At 33.9% G+C, this 15,321-nt stretch overlaps 3 protein-coding genes across 9 annotated transcripts in view; 2 read left to right on the top strand and 1 right to left on the bottom strand.

Moving 5' to 3' along the window:
• The window catches only part of LOC128218278 (TATA element modulatory factor-like), a 30,359-nt gene extending 28,945 nt beyond the window's left edge, over positions 1-1,414 (top strand). For both annotated transcript variants that reach the window (XM_052925923.1, XM_052925914.1), the window contains one exon: positions 445-1,414. In XM_052925923.1, coding sequence (XP_052781883.1) covers positions 445-471 — 27 coding nt within the window. In that variant the 3' untranslated portion in view covers positions 472-1,414. The remainder of the gene's footprint in view (positions 1-444) is intronic.
• Positions 1,415-2,871: 1,457 nt separating this feature from the next.
• On the bottom strand, positions 2,872-6,739 carry LOC128222747 (cilia- and flagella-associated protein 299-like). The gene is made up of 6 exons (XM_052931861.1): positions 6,582-6,739; positions 4,450-4,580; positions 4,051-4,141; positions 3,744-3,886; positions 3,411-3,540; positions 2,872-3,141 (listed from the first exon to the last, which is right to left on the bottom strand). The coding sequence occupies exons 1-6, from the start codon at positions 6,687-6,689 to the stop codon at positions 3,025-3,027; spliced, it is 720 nt and encodes a 239-aa protein (XP_052787821.1). The 5' UTR covers positions 6,690-6,739; the 3' UTR covers positions 2,872-3,024.
• A 348-nt stretch (positions 6,740-7,087) lies between these two features.
• LOC128225200 (myosin-J heavy chain-like) overlaps positions 7,088-15,321 on the top strand; it is a 33,740-nt gene continuing 25,506 nt past the window's right edge. Inside the window, exons 1-9 of one of the 6 annotated variants that reach the window (XM_052935267.1) lie at positions 7,088-7,180; positions 7,597-7,754; positions 8,134-8,323; positions 8,933-8,953; positions 9,646-9,657; positions 10,950-11,058; positions 12,801-12,898; positions 13,341-13,420; positions 15,060-15,168. In XM_052935267.1, coding sequence (XP_052791227.1) covers positions 7,612-7,754; positions 8,134-8,323; positions 8,933-8,953; positions 9,646-9,657; positions 10,950-11,058; positions 12,801-12,898; positions 13,341-13,420; positions 15,060-15,168 — 762 coding nt within the window. In that variant the 5' untranslated portion in view covers positions 7,088-7,180; positions 7,597-7,611. Of the gene's footprint in view, positions 7,181-7,596; positions 7,755-8,133; positions 8,324-8,932; positions 8,954-9,645; positions 9,658-10,949; positions 11,059-12,800; positions 12,899-13,340; positions 13,421-14,623; positions 14,704-15,059; positions 15,169-15,321 lie in introns of all 6 variants that reach the window. The other 5 variants (XM_052935268.1, XM_052935270.1, XM_052935269.1 and 2 more) reach the window with 5 other exon arrangements.

Here is a 15,321-nt window from a genome sequence, read left to right as displayed (position 1 = left end):
AACAGTGTAGGTTGTCAAGTATGGGTGGTATTTTTTATGTTTAGAGGCAATTTAAAATAACTTGCCATATGTATTTGACACGTAAAGGCAAGATCAACTTTTCATGTACTGACCTTGTTCATAGGTCAATTTCACATTCGGGGGCATTCGTCACATACTGTGACAGCTCTTGTTTTTCCTATTAAGAAACAGCAAGAATGACCTTGAAGTAGATATAATTGTTTTTGAAAACGACTTCAACAGGGTTCTAAAACCCTTACCCTGCTTTGGGCAGGCCTGACTCACTAATACTACCTCATGCTCAAAACTAAATGTTTAGAATTGGTCTTTTCTGTCTGTTGTCATACTTGATACATTGCATGAATACTTCTGTCAGATGATGCTGCTGGTTTCTAATGTAAGTGTATAATTTGAAGGCCAGTTCATTCTGATTCTTCTTTCCAGATCAATCACTTGTTGAGCCAGTCGTGACAGGGACGCTCCAATGGGTTCACTCAGTGTGGGCCATCTACCTTCTGTCCGACTGATTGTGTATCGTGTGACCTTCAGGAAGCCAAATGACATGTGAATCATTATTCTGTCATGTGAATTATATAATGTCGGCATGTGTAATACATCCTGTTGTGATACCTGATGACCATGTCTTGTCATGTGACCTACATTCTGCCCCTGTGGGGCCACTCACTCACCATGCTGGCGTGGTCTATCCTGTATCCCAGTTATACTTAAGTTAGGAAATACCGTAATAGCTACAAGTGTTTTAAAACAAATCAATACATATTGATGTGTACAATTGATTATGGTTTCTTGGGTATACAGTTGTAATCATAAGCCTTGCTTTGCCTTTGATCTAGGATGAAACCAAATTCCAAACCAAGAATAGACTACGTGTAAAACTTATCAAAGTATGTATGTATATATGCAGGGTTGATTACTTATTTTGGGGAACAAGACAAATATATGAGCTACGATGCATGTCTTTGACGCTGCACATAAAGTCCTGTGGTACCGTGAACATTCCAACAAGGATCAGTCATTCTTCATTTCACAGTTCTGTCAGTTGTTGTATATGTTGTTAATGCTCTCAATGCACCAGTATTAAATACTGTGGTCATATCATGTAAACATGGAATAGTGGTTTCTTTATGTGCAATCTGTGATAATCTTTGTTCTTCAAAATCCAGCTTGGTTGTCTGAAATGTAAGTGTATTTTGCTGTTATTTTAATGGAATACTCCTTGCCCTATACTACATTATTTATGTTTGTTTATGCAACAGTTATTGCTTCATTAATTTATTTATGTGAAAGAATAGCATGGTTACTGTATGTTAGTGGTTTCATTACTTTTTGTCGGTGTACATTTATCATCAGCATATAATGTGGGATGCCAATGAAATAAACATAGGAAAATCATTGCGTTGTGTATTCATTTGAAAATAGAAACTGATAACATGTCATAAGGGCCAAATCCATGATCAACAGTAATATCATTAATAAAGGCTTATGGCAATACTATTGAATGTGGGCGGGCCATATTGAAGATATGATGAGTATATTGACAGAATTATACAGCCAAACATTTACTGACAAATTGTCAATAGTATCCTTCTACGGAATGGCCGTCAGAGTAAAAATGGAAAAAAAATATTTAGTAAAATGATTGTGCGTTTTGTTGCAAATAAAGGTTGTGTTAAAATTGACAGTTTTATCTATCAGCATGGGCTGCTTAACACACAATGGAATGTCTGTAAGTACGATATAAGATGACATATGAATGTAACACCAGAGTTATGACATGTCACTGAAAAATGGATGTCAATGATACCACAACCAATGTACATAAAACGAATGATGAAACCGCTGAATGAATACACTAATATTCACCAAAAGGTGTGATATAACCTGTAATTAAAGGTTTTTATATTCAACCATTATTGTTGTGGAGGTTAACAATAATGATGGTCTAGTGAGCTTGACATAGTTGTCAAAATGGCGGCTCAGTGTATGTGTGGTTTCTTAATGAAAATATTGTGTGTCAGGTGCAAGGTCAAAGCTTGTCAAAGTCAAAGGTCAATGTCACACTCGAGGGTAATTGATAAAAATCTCTAGCTGTAGCTTGGCCATGCATTGGGGGATTTGAAAATAACAAATGTACACAATATAAAGACTGTGTGTCTCATGCAAAACCCCACATAATTATGTGGGTCAAGGTCACTCATTGCCGAGTCATTGGTCAAACTTTGTTTGTTTTTTTTACAAGTTTGACATCACTAGAATCTGAATGTATAGCCATCAATTTTCCAACATTTTCATTCAAGATTTAAGAACAATCTCTCTCAGAGAAGTTTCATGATTGTGACAGTGATGGAAATAGGTCGTCATATGGAGAATTTTTTCATTGAAAACACTTAAATCGATCAGCGATATAAGTCATGTATAAGGAATCTATAACACGATATAAGTGATTGTTGTCATAATTTGATAAGTTACAAAGATAAATGGAATTATTTTGAGATTGAATTTACAATCACTGATCTTATCAAGTCACAGAAGTCATTATTTCCATTGTGTACTTCTTCTGAATAATACTTAAATACTTCTCAAATTAAGCATGCCATGAAATAATTTCTAGTTCACATCAACAAGTATCACCTCTTGTTACTGGTTCTGTTCAAAACCATAAAGGTAAAAGTAATTTAACTTCTTGATGTAGATAAAATCTTATTATGAAGTATAAGATAATAAATTTGCTTTTAAAACTGTAGGAATCAACATTCCGAAAAGGGTTTCATTTTGTTTTTGAACAGACTTACAAAGAGTTAATAATTTAAATTGTCTTATGTTTTTCATAATCTTTGTTATAAATAAAAAAAACAAGATTTGTAAAAGTATCATTTTTTTGATATGCCAATGAACAACATTTATAATATCACAAATTATCATAACAATGATTCATGGAATATTTAAACAATAAAATAAAGAGTTATAAAGAGTCTTATAACAGTATAAAAAGGCAAAAAGTGTTTATGTTTTTCTGCGAGTGATGTGATCGTAAATAACGACTTGTGTGTATTTAGGGGCTTCATCCTCCTCATCAAATGTTATCACAGTCCTTGTAGAATTGTCACCTGGACTCGCAATCTGAAATCATTGATATATACATTTTGATTAATGAAACAAACTTCCCTGTTAAAATTCGCAAATGATAGTTTGTATCAAAAATTAAGATGTATGTATTTCCATCTTTAAATTTCAAAAACACTCTTCAACTAAATGTATGAACAAATTGAACAATTCTAAATACCAATGCACTTACTTCAAAATCATAAAATGTATTGTTAATCTAAATCCATAATGTAACATTCTGATACACTAGTTGTACATGTCAGTCTGAAGTACCGGTAGTTTACCTTCGGGTCCACATTTATAATTTTTCTGTCTCTTTTGTTCTTGAACAGCAGCCCTGAGGCATTTTCAGCAATAACCTGGTAGTTTGGGGTGGGGTTCGATGTTGAGGTCTGTGTCTCCCAGTTATAAAAGCTGAAAATAAGCTTAATGTGTCACTATACAGTAAAAATTTAATACAAACAGAACATAAAGAACCCACATACATGTATATTCTACCAAAAGTTTTTTTTATATTTCTTCCAGGGAATTGAAATTTTCCAATAACAACATAGTTCTTAACGGAACAACAACTTTGTCTCTGTTAGCATTTTTAATGGTATTTAGTTTTAGAGTACCTTAAATCTGATGGTCTTGGTAGCAATCTTTTCTTGCCCGCAAAATATGGTTCGAAATCCTCTGTCTTCATCCTGTGGGCATAATCTATGTATCCTGATATCTCCTGGCCTCTTGCATTTTTGTCTCGAATAAAGATAATGGTCTGAAATGTTAAACATACACTTTTAAGTCAATTATAAAATTTAGGAGTTACATGTTGATCAAACTGTTAAAAAGTCCAGAAAATAGAAACTGTGTGCCTTATTTTCTGTTATATTTTTTAATAAATTAAAAATCAGAAGGAGTTGAAACTAAGATGAAAACTACCGTCATTTTCCCGCTCCTGTTAGCCTCTTCTTTTGATGCCAGAGCTTTAAGGAAGGGATTTCTTAGGTCCTTCCCAGTGTGTGCAAGTGTCCTGTAATACATTCAATGGTTGTTGTCAGACCATTTGATATTGACCAAGAAAATTATACAGGCGCCTTCTTATCAATAAGCAAAGAACAAAATGTTGTCACTTCCAAGAACAGTAGCACATAAAATTATGAAATGCCACAATGAGACATTTAGCAATCAATTCAATATTTCTCAGAAAATAATCCCTAGAAATGATTGAAAAGCTGTTTTGGTTATTCCTTTAAATAGCAGTTTGTTTGAGAAAATCTTGCAAAAACAAAACAAAATAAAGCTTGGCACAATAACTTTATTTGCCATGATGCGTCATACTTTTGTTGACTCCTTTTGGAAAGCCTGCTGGCTTCAGCTGCTGCCTTCCGCGCCTCAAACTCCTCTCGCTTGAGGACTTCCCCGCTACCACGATATCCAAGTTCCACCAACTGCCTTGCCAGCTCTTCATCCTTAAAGTAATAAAATAAAAAAATATGAACTTATTGCTCAGCATTTTATTTATACCACTTTTGATACTAAGCCAGACTACTTACTGACCAATCAACATGAATACTTATGCATTTAAAAACAACACAAAATTGGAAGTATAGACAAATAAAGTTGACTAAACAAATGTTTCACAATATTTTTAAATAAGAATGAATGAGACTTTGTACCACTACAATAATGTAACATGGACTTTGTAACATCTAGCTGGTATTATAATTATGTTTTTGAAGTTTTATAACTGAAAATGTGTTATAATATTAGTATACACAAATTACGATGCTGAACCTGAATATTGTGAAAGTTTCATTCATAAATAACATGTTAGGACTGGATTAATGTCTTCCCTTTATATTCTTATTATAATTAAATATGCATCTGTGCGTCCAGGCAATCTTGTCTGGAGCATTACTTAAAGACACATCTTTGAGGTATTGACTTCATACTTCATATACAAATAGATCTCATTTAAGAAAAGTGCAGTGCACAGGAATCATAACTATGGCTGCAGTATTTTGTTTATTTTCAAACTTATTTTTTGGTCCGGCGCATAACTCAAAGAAAAGTCCCTGAGGTATTTGGTTCAAATTTCATGCACAGATAGATCTCATTTAGGAAAAGGGAAATGCACAAGAATCCTAACTAGGTAAGCATAAACAAAAATAAATGTCTTCAGTGAGTGTCATTGAACGAGAGTCTCATGTGACAGCGCTATACATGGTGCATGTTCCAGTAAAGATGCACAACAGCTCAAACCAGGGTTACACTGTATGTGCACTATGGCCATAGTCTGAAGCACAGGCGTCTGAATCATTGCTTGTCACTAAAATGTTGATTAAAACCATTTTGGGTACATAAAATGAGATAAACAACACATCTGAAGATATTTAGTGTCTATCTATCTATCTTCCTGTACTGGGGGATAGAATGTTTCCTTCTTGAGACGTGGATAACTTGACACTTGGAGGGATTGAATTCCATATCCCAGTCCAACTCCCACTTTTCTAGTGTCTTAAGATCATTTTGTAGGGTATACGACTGTTTGACTGAGGTAAGTGACATGTATATTACTGTGTCATCTGCAAATAGACGCACTTTAGACTTGATGTTTTGTGGGAGGTCATTTATGTATGCAAGGAAGAGCAGGGGCCCGAGCACAGACCCCTGCGGGACTCCTGATGAGACAGGTATTGGCTCTGAGCTTGTACCATTTAGGATCACAGATTGAAGCCGGTTATCTAAAAAGCTCTTAATCCATTTTAATGTTTGACCACGTATGCCATAATTATGCATTTTTAGGAGGACTTTCTCATGGCTCACTTTGTCAAAGGCTTTGCTAAAATCTAAGAGTATCAGGTCAACCTGTTGTTTGTTGTTCACTGATTTTACAAGGTCATTTACAAGCATTGTTAGTTGTGTCACACAGGATCTTTTTTCTCGGAAACCATGTTGGAGATTGTACAGAATGCCAAGGTTTGTAAAGTGTTTTGAAATTGATGAGGATACTATATGCTCCAGTGTTTTGCAAAGTACCCATGTAAGGGATATTGGCCTGTAGTTGGCTGGGTTTGACTTGTCGCCCTTCTTGTAAATAGGAGTTACATTTGCATTTTTCCACTGGGAGGGTATGGATCCCTCATCGAAAAAAAAGTATATCAAAGACACTAAATATCTTCATACAAAAAAGTATATCAAAGACACTAAATATCTTCATACAAAAAAGTATATCAAAGACACTAAATATCTGCATACAAAAAAGTATATCAAAGACACTAAATATCTTTAGATGTGTTGTTTATATCATTTTATGTACCCAAAATGGTTTTAATCAATATTTTATTGACAAACAATGATTCAGACGCCTGTGGTCTGAAGATTGTTGATGACCCTACGTTAATAGGAACAAAATAAATGTCAAAATGTTATAAGTAAGTTTGAAATTGAAATATATGACTAAACGTTACCTCTAAGTAAAATAAATCAAGTGACGTTATCTGTGAGTTTAGAAATTCTTCATAAGTGTTAAATTCAGTAACAATATTGTCACCACCACTGGCAACTTCTTCCTCCATTTTTGTAAGCCGAAGAACAGCACATGTAAACAACTACTGCGTTCAAATATAGTTCTACTCTTTATAGTGAGTGAAAAATAGCAGTGAAAATAACAAAGAAAAAACAATTTTTAAGTCTGATCAATTTATTCTGACTGGAATTTTATTATCATGTTTAATATTTAGACTATATTAACATAGAAAATACTAAAAGTAGTTCTATGATGCGCACTAATTTCTCCATAGTAATGACGCCATCTTTATACTCTCTATGTAAGAGTAAAAATAAAATTGATTAAGTCGATAAATCTGTCTTATTTTTGATAAACCTTTGTATGGAAAATGCATTTCTAAGTTTTGTAGGAGCGAAAAATATTAAATTTAACTTAAAGGTAATGTCAAAGTTTAACGGTTTCGAGATTAACAAAAGTTTACCCTAGCGACGTTTCCGGGATTTTAATAAATTAAATGATAAAATGACTTTAAATTCACCAGTGCTGTAGGTAAACAAAGTACGCATTGCCTTACACATTTTCTTAGCTTTAATGTACATTTTTTCGGGTTAACATCAATATTTCTTCCATCTTTTGTATTTTCTAATTCAAATGGGGCACCTGCTGAAATCTTAATTGCTCCAAATTTTAGTCTATCTTGTATTCGACGAAGTTTTGTTATATGTTACATGCTGGGACAAACTATTACTGGGAAAAAACTATTTAATGTATCACATAATGTAGATTTTTCTGTTTTCCACGTAAATTCCTTGATTTTATTATAATACAACTTTGACCACTTAATGTTTATTTGCATTAATACTACAGCTAGGCAGTGTTGCAGATTCGAAAGTAATCAACAACACTGTTTTTGTTTCTTGTGGCCTATTCACACATTACAGTTATTTTGTAACAAAGCAATTTGTTTGCGACAGATATAACCTGTAAACATGGTGCTATCTGACATGCCTTTTGAGAAGAGCCGGCTGATCCACAGTCGATACAGCACAATGCGCCGACCTGACAGCGCTCCTGCTCCCATGGAGGAGGACAAAAGGGACAAGATCAGCAAGGAATATGCAGCATTTCTCAAGTAATCCTTTTATAAGTAATTGATAAATTGAAACATATCCTTTAATGGGACTCTCTCATGTTTAATAGGAATAGACAGAAAATGATCTAGCCGAAAAGCGTTAGTAAAGCTAATGATAATTTATTGACTTTAGGCTTGGATTTCAGAAATTCTCTGTAAGTTGCAAATAAAAAAATAGTGAACGTTGTTTCAATTTCCTTATTTAGCCCAAGGTTGTATAAATAAAGCATGGTTTAATATGAAGTATAAATAATATTTTATAATAGCTTTTTATTATGTAAATTTTTCATTAATGTCTTATTGTTGTGAATCATACCATGAACTGTCCCTGTTGTTTTCAACAAAATACTTCACAGCCTAAGTGGTTGTTTCTTTTTAGGGAACAAGAGCGGAAGGTAGGACCGGAGGGGTTTCTTGACTCGACACGCTACAGCCACACCTTCCATGTTAAGAAGGAGAGGGAGAAACTTAAGACCCAGGGTGAAACCAGCAAGCCGACCGTTGTTCGTTTGTCCACACAGATTGACGGCGACAAAAAGGAGCATGACAAAAGGATAAAGATTATAGAGGTTAGACACAATATATTAATGAATATGGAATGATTCTCAACAGTACGAGTAACTACATGCACTACCTTGCACTTACTTGGTATGATTTTCATTCTTCACTCAGTCTGTACTTTTGACTAAGACTAAATATCAACTTTCTAATTAAAATGGTCATGTTCTATGTTCGATACGTTCATGCAGCTTTACTAACTTTGTAATGATTCATATTCTTGTTACCAGCTCAACAGTCTTCTCTTCTCATTTGTGCATCTTGCAACATTATTTTCAGACAATAGATTGCAGAACTTTATTCAGGTGATCATGTTATGATTTTGTCCATTTTACCATTGTATTCTGTCTATTGTATATCACTTTTCCATCTTATGGTGCATGTTTGTTATCTTGTAGAAGTAAAAAGGAGTGCATGGATATTTTTATACATTGTTGACATAAACAAGTGACATGCATTTCTCACAATCAACATTGTAAGAATGGGAATTAGTGATGCAACTTTAATAATATCTCATACATCTGTCATAAGAGCATTCCACCAACGCATCTTTCATTATGATTTTATGATGATGTCTGAAAACAAAATAGACACTAAAACTATATGGAAATCTTCTTCAGACAAGTATCCAACAGTTGAAGGTACAGTAATTATGCTTTTTTGCTAACATGGTGCATGAAATTTTGGAGTTTTTCTTATATTTGAATACTTTTAATCTTTCATTGTTGATATTTTTAAAATATATATATTATTTCATACATAATCAATGAATATTTACCTTTTTTATATATTGCTAGTGTGTTTGTGTTGCCTTCGAGGCATGGCAAACAGATAGGGATAACTTTGTCCAGCCTCCATGTCAACCACGGCGTTGTCTCACTTTCCTTTCCAATCAAAATCGTTTGAATGACTTATTGTAGACTATTCAAACTTGGTATGCATATTGATCATGGTCAGTAGATGACCCCTATTGTTTTGGTGGTCAGTAGGTCAAGGTGATGGCTATGGTGGCCTTTACTAGAAAAATGATCTGCGCTCCCAATAATCGGCACATTCAATTCTAGTTTTTTTAATGTAACTAGTATAGTATGTTTTATTAGAATGTATGCATGAAACACTAGTGTATCATTATTTGGGTTATCATATTGCATGATAATTGTATCTGGTTGTATTAAAAGTGTGTTACAATGATCAATCATACAATCATAACTTTTAAAGAAATAGTATTGAATGAGTGTTTATTTAAGATATTTGCTTCTATTTAAGATTTATACACACATGATTACTCAAATCTTTATGGTATTCTGAATCAGTTTGTTCTTCTTAAAAACAGACAGAGTTTCAGGTATTCAAACCTTGTTGTCAAGTTGTTGATGTATGTCAGACATGTGCTTGATGGCTTTGTACTAAGAAATTGTGTTTTTATTGGGTTAAATGGTAACATTCAATACATTTGTACCTGTAGAGTGTTTGTGAACAGTGCCTTGTTTTAACAAATAGGAAACCTTGGGCATTGTTTTGAACCGATTTATCTTCAATATACAAATAAGTCATTTTGTTGCATAGTTAGAAACAGTAGGCAAAATACCTGGAGGTTTTTATTTATTTAGGTGTAGATTTATTGCATATCAGAAGGGGTGTAGGTTTCAGACACTTTTTGAAGTTGTTTTTTTTTTAAAGATTTTTCCTGATCTGTAGAGATATCTGTTATTTCTTCAGCTCTTTTTCAGTTGGCAAATAGATGAAATTAAATAGCATACCAATTTGTTGTGAAACACTAGTATTTCTCAGACAAATTTTGAAAATGAGGTCATGCGATAGTGAACTCAATTTTTCTGTTTAATATTTTGCATAATACGAACAATTATAAGTAAATTTGAAGCTTTCCAGTGCCATTAAAATAATATTGTTCTTCAAACATATAGCTCCTTAAACTATAACCATGTCCGAACTTTTTGTTGCTTATTATACTCTGCATTGATTAAAATTAGACAATGATTCATCATAAATACCTGATTGACTTCCAACAGGCACTTGATATATTTCTTTTAAAACAATGTAATAAATCAAGAAATTCTACTGTCAAAAAACATACTAGCCTACTGGTAGTCATAATGTATTTTTGAAATTTGTCATAATCTTTTTATTCATGTGAACTGTTTTTTTATTTTAATCTTACTTACATGCTTTTGGTTTGACTCAATGTTTAATATTTCAGTTGAACTCTGATCTTTAACAGTAGTATTTTTAAAGGAAAATAATAAAGTCTGCAGATAATTTCAGGCTGTTTCAAGAAACGGTTTCATTTTATTTAATAACGTCTTGTAAACGTTCAACACAGTTTTGAAATTCTACTCATTGCTTTCCTATTGACAAACACCTTTTAAGCCTGATGACAAAATATGAGAACGAAAGTTATTATGAGTTTTGTTTTGTTTAAGGTGGACATAATCAGATGGTAATTTTCTTAACCTACACTGACTCAATTTATGTTTTTTATCCCTCTACTGTCATTTTTATTTGACTTTATTCTCGTGTTCTTCAAATTTCTTCTGCTGGGGAAAAATAGCTAAATTGGTTTAAAAATCATCATAAATCAGACTTACCTTCTAATATATTGCCGTGTTACCTGTGCAGGACCACATGTGGCAACACAAGCAGGAGGAACGCGAGATGAAGCGCACGGAGGGAGACATCATCAAGAACCAGCGGGCAGTCAAGCACATGCTCAGAGGCTATGAAAATGGTACGCTTTAACCACAGATATTATCGGGTGAGAGTGGTCTAGTGGTATAAATGTCCACCTCTCACCCAAGAGGTTGTGGGTTTGATTGTCACCAGCTTACTGCTGTAAAACAAAATCTTTTCTAGGTTTTGTTTGTATTATGGTTGAGAAAGTGAATACTCACAGTGTAAACAACTGATTCTAGTCATTTTCAGTTTAGAAAAGAGCTCAAGGTACCAGCTTGGGTATTGTAAGATGTTTGTCTATTGATGGATTTCAAACTATGAGTTTCTGTTAGTTTTGTGGACACATTTTTTTTGTTTTCTGTAGCATCTTAATTTTATCAAACAGTTAGACCACAACTTATTCTGTTGTTATGCATAGCTGATGTTGAGTGCTGAAATGGATGTGCTGGCTATCTTCTGTAAGTCATGGTGAATATATGTTTTCACAAACCTGATCGAAATTGTCATGCATATCTTTAAACTTGACTTCCTTTATCCGGTCTTTGTGTAGAACATGTTTTAAGTGGTACAGTATCTTATGAAACAGTGTGAATTTTAACTCGACTATTCGAAGAATTGGTGGGCTATACTACTTGCCCCGGCGTCAGCGTCCGGTTAAAGTTTTAGGGCAAGTTGGGATTTTCACTTATAAGTCCAATACCCTTTATTCAATTGACTTAATACTAGTATTGACTTCACACAGTTGTTCAGGGCCATCACATGATGAGGTTAGATAACTCCATAGTATTCTTTACACAGATTATGGCCCATGATGGACTATGGAACTTAGGTTAAAGTTTTAGGGCAGGTTGGGATATTTATTAATAACTTCTATACCCTTTGTTCAATTGACTTAATACTTCACACAGTTGTTCAGGACCATCACACAATGAGGTTACATAACCCCATATTATCCTTAATACAAGTTATGGCCCCTGATTGACTTAGAATAAAGTTTTAGGGCAGGTTAAAGTTTTAGGGCAAGTTGGGATTTTCACTTAAAACAATACCATTCATTCAATTGACTTAATACTTCACACAGTTGTTCAGAGCATCACATAATGAGGTTAGATAACCCCATATTATCTTTTATACAAATTGTGGCCCCTGATTGATTATGGAACTTAGGTAAAAGTTTTAGGGCAGGTTGAGATATTTATTAATTACTTCTATACCCTTCATTCAATTGACTTAATACTTCACACAATTGTTCAGGACCATTACCCAATGAGGTTACATAACTCCATATCCTTAATACAAGTTATGGCCTTTGAGTGATTTAGGGCAGGTTAAAGTTAATGGCAAGTTGGGTTTTAATAAAAAAAACTTCTATACCGTTCATTCAATGCACTTAATAAAATTCAAAATTATTTACGACCATCTTACAACAAGAAACATAACTCCATTTTAACCCAAAATACAAATTATGGCCCTTGAATTTTTTATTTTTTTTATTTCTTTTGAAAAGCATATTTGTATATTCTTAACCACATTTTCATAATGGGAAATCAAGTTATTTGAATGACTTGCGTCATTGTTCGGGCGGGCTGGTGGAAGGGCAGCATCAAAGTCACCTTATGTATCGAATAATTTTAGTTAGGTTTGACATAAGGAGACCAAACTTTGTAATATTACATCGTTATTGTATTCACTTCTAAGTCAAGGCGGTGTAGTCGAGCGCGCTGTCCTATGATGGCTCTTGTTTTGGTAAAATTTTGTAAACAATTTCACAAGCTGATTTTTTCTGCTTATTTTCAGTTATAAACAAGAAGAGAATGGCAGAGGAAGTCAAGTTGAATAAAGGCTTGGAAAAATACACAGTACTCCGGAAGGAATATACCCACCAAGCCCATGATGTAAGTATAAACACGTTCAGGATATTGCATACACAGAAATCTGTGACGAAAATGTAAAATTTCATTTGGGTTACATGAATAAAAAGACAAACAAACACCTAAAGTTTATTATCTTAAACATTTCGGCATAACGCCTTCATTTGGGTTACATGACGTACATGGTGCTTTGCTGAAATATTTTCCCACATATATCCTATGGTTACAGTTGATGCACAAGTACTTCAACAAAATATGAGGGTGTAACAGAATACTCCCGTGATCTGCTACCCAAATTAAGTATAGCAAATATTATAAAACTATTTACAAAGTCTGTGTTCTGGAGAAGGCCAGATTATAAGATTCCTTATTCCACCTACTGGAGCCCTGAACACTCATGAAAAGGCCCCTGAATTCCACTTTAGATTGGCATATGATACAAATTATGTGTTTTCAACCATGATAGCTGGCAAAGCAGAGAACAGATAAGTCCAAGCAGGATGAGCAAATCAATAAGGCCTCTGGTAGAAAGGTCACCCTCAAAGTGTAAGTGATGTATGTGACGTATGACATGGAGGTGTGACTGTTGTAGCTGTGCTATAATTTCATGTATGTCCTGCCAGTGGAATCTAATGCTTCTTGTTTCCATTACTGATTGTAATTCTTTACTAAAACAATGATTCCTAAACCAGATGTAGATCCAGGATTGACATAAGTTAGTCTATAACTTAGGGGCACAACCTTTTGACATTCATCTGTCCCCCTGAACCCAAATTAAAATAGTTAAAAATGTTGGCAGTGGGGTTTGGTGGTACTCTCACACGAAAATTATTGTCCAAAATAGTGATTTTGGAGTGTATTTTATTTTTATTCTCCAATATAGACATGAAAAGACACCTTGGACAATGCATGTTTTGGGGGGAGTTATCTGCTAGTGAAAATATTATGATGTTGTATTTTACTTGATTGTATGATTGTATTTATTTTATACCATTTGAGGGCCGCTGAGTGTGACTTGTGACTATTAATGACCCATGTTGCTGCTTGTGTAACATTGTTTGCAAAAGGTGGAGGGAGTGCGTTATATCTGATATTGTGGATTTGTATGTGTATTGTGGCAATTTGTATAGATATAAAGTATTTATTTCTAGCATAATAAGATGTAAAGGTTATCACTGCCAAATCCACAGTATTATAGTAATGTGCTGTTAGGTATACACTTGACAGAACTTCTAACTTGTCCTTTTTTGAGTTGAGCTTTCTAAGAATTCACTGATACCAAAACAAATACAATTTGGTATTCATTAAACCCACAATGAATGGGTCGACAAAGTTTCTTTAAAATTTATTTTATTTACAAGGGTTTTTTTTGCGATAAAAGGTGACCTTCACCTTCGGGCGAGATTGTAAAATAAGTCAAATTTTTTAATGACAAATCTTATTGATAGTCAGACTAAAAACATGCTAAAAGTAAAAAAAAAAAGTCTTGATTGCAATAACAAAAGCACCACAAACTGTTTTTCTAGTAGGTCAATGGGCATAACTCTACTTTTTATAGTGATGTGAGAATTATGTTAATATCGTCTCCTCTTACATGTTAATATTGATCATTTGATATGTAAGGGAGTAGTTATTAGTTGTGTCAAGTGTATACAATATTGGCTATAAAATGTTATTGTGTTGTATAATCATATGTTGTGCATTTTATACGCTTCTGTTGGCAATGTTGAATGTGTGTGTGTCTTGCAGAATACAAAGGCTAGAACCCATCAAAATATTGCATTTGAACATGCCATGAGGGACCATGGCAGAAAAACTGAAATGACCAAGTGAGTCATGTAACTATTTGATTTGATTTAGATTTTATGACGCCTCAAGTCGCCTTAATTTGGAAAACGTTTGTATAAAATGTTGATACTACTTTTAAGGAATGACTGTCATAACCATATAAAATATCTCTCTTAATAAACGGCTTTCATACTTTGTGCAAGTAATCTTATTAAAAGGACAGTGGCTTGTGTTGAAAATATTTGTGTTTTATTCAAGAAAATGATTTGTAATTATTCTTATTTTCACTGTCTGTTTTCTTGGTTACCAATTTTACTTTTAAAATGAACTCTCTAGAGATAATACCAGTAATTGAATAACAGTAAAGACAATTTTTTGTTTACCATATGTAATGTAGGTCTGACCTTGCGAGAACATACAAGTCCAAAATGAGTGAGATGGAGCTGAGACAGATAGAGCTGACGAGGATCAACCAAGAATTTGAGACCAAGATGAGACAGAAAGAGGTGGGTGGGGAATGTTGGGGCTGGGCAGGGATAGTAGGGGTGAAAGGGGGTGGGGGGCACATAGAGCTGACAAGGATCAACCAAGAATTTGAGACCAAGATGAGACAGGATGTGTTGACTAGACTTTTAGGTCAGATCAAGCTTAATAACGGG

The sequence above is a fragment of the Mya arenaria genome, chromosome 2, assembly GCF_026914265.1.
Source record: "Mya arenaria isolate MELC-2E11 chromosome 2, ASM2691426v1".
NCBI lineage: Eukaryota > Metazoa > Mollusca > Bivalvia > Myida > Myidae > Mya > Mya arenaria.
This window is presented reverse-complemented; position numbering and strand designations above follow the sequence as displayed.

Excerpts from the sequence above, each read along its gene's own strand:
- LOC128222747 (XM_052931861.1), bottom strand. The coding sequence starts at position 6,689 with ATGGAGGAAGAAGTTGCCAGTGGTGGTGACAATATTGTTACTGAATTT. Across the intron at positions 3,541-3,743 it reads CCAAGACCATCAGATTTAAG|CTTTTATAACTGGGAGACAC; the intron begins GTACTCTAAAAC and ends GCTTATTTTCAG. Across the intron at positions 3,142-3,410 it reads TTATAAATGTGGACCCGAAG|ATTGCGAGTCCAGGTGACAA; the intron begins GTAAACTACCGG and ends CAATGATTTCAG.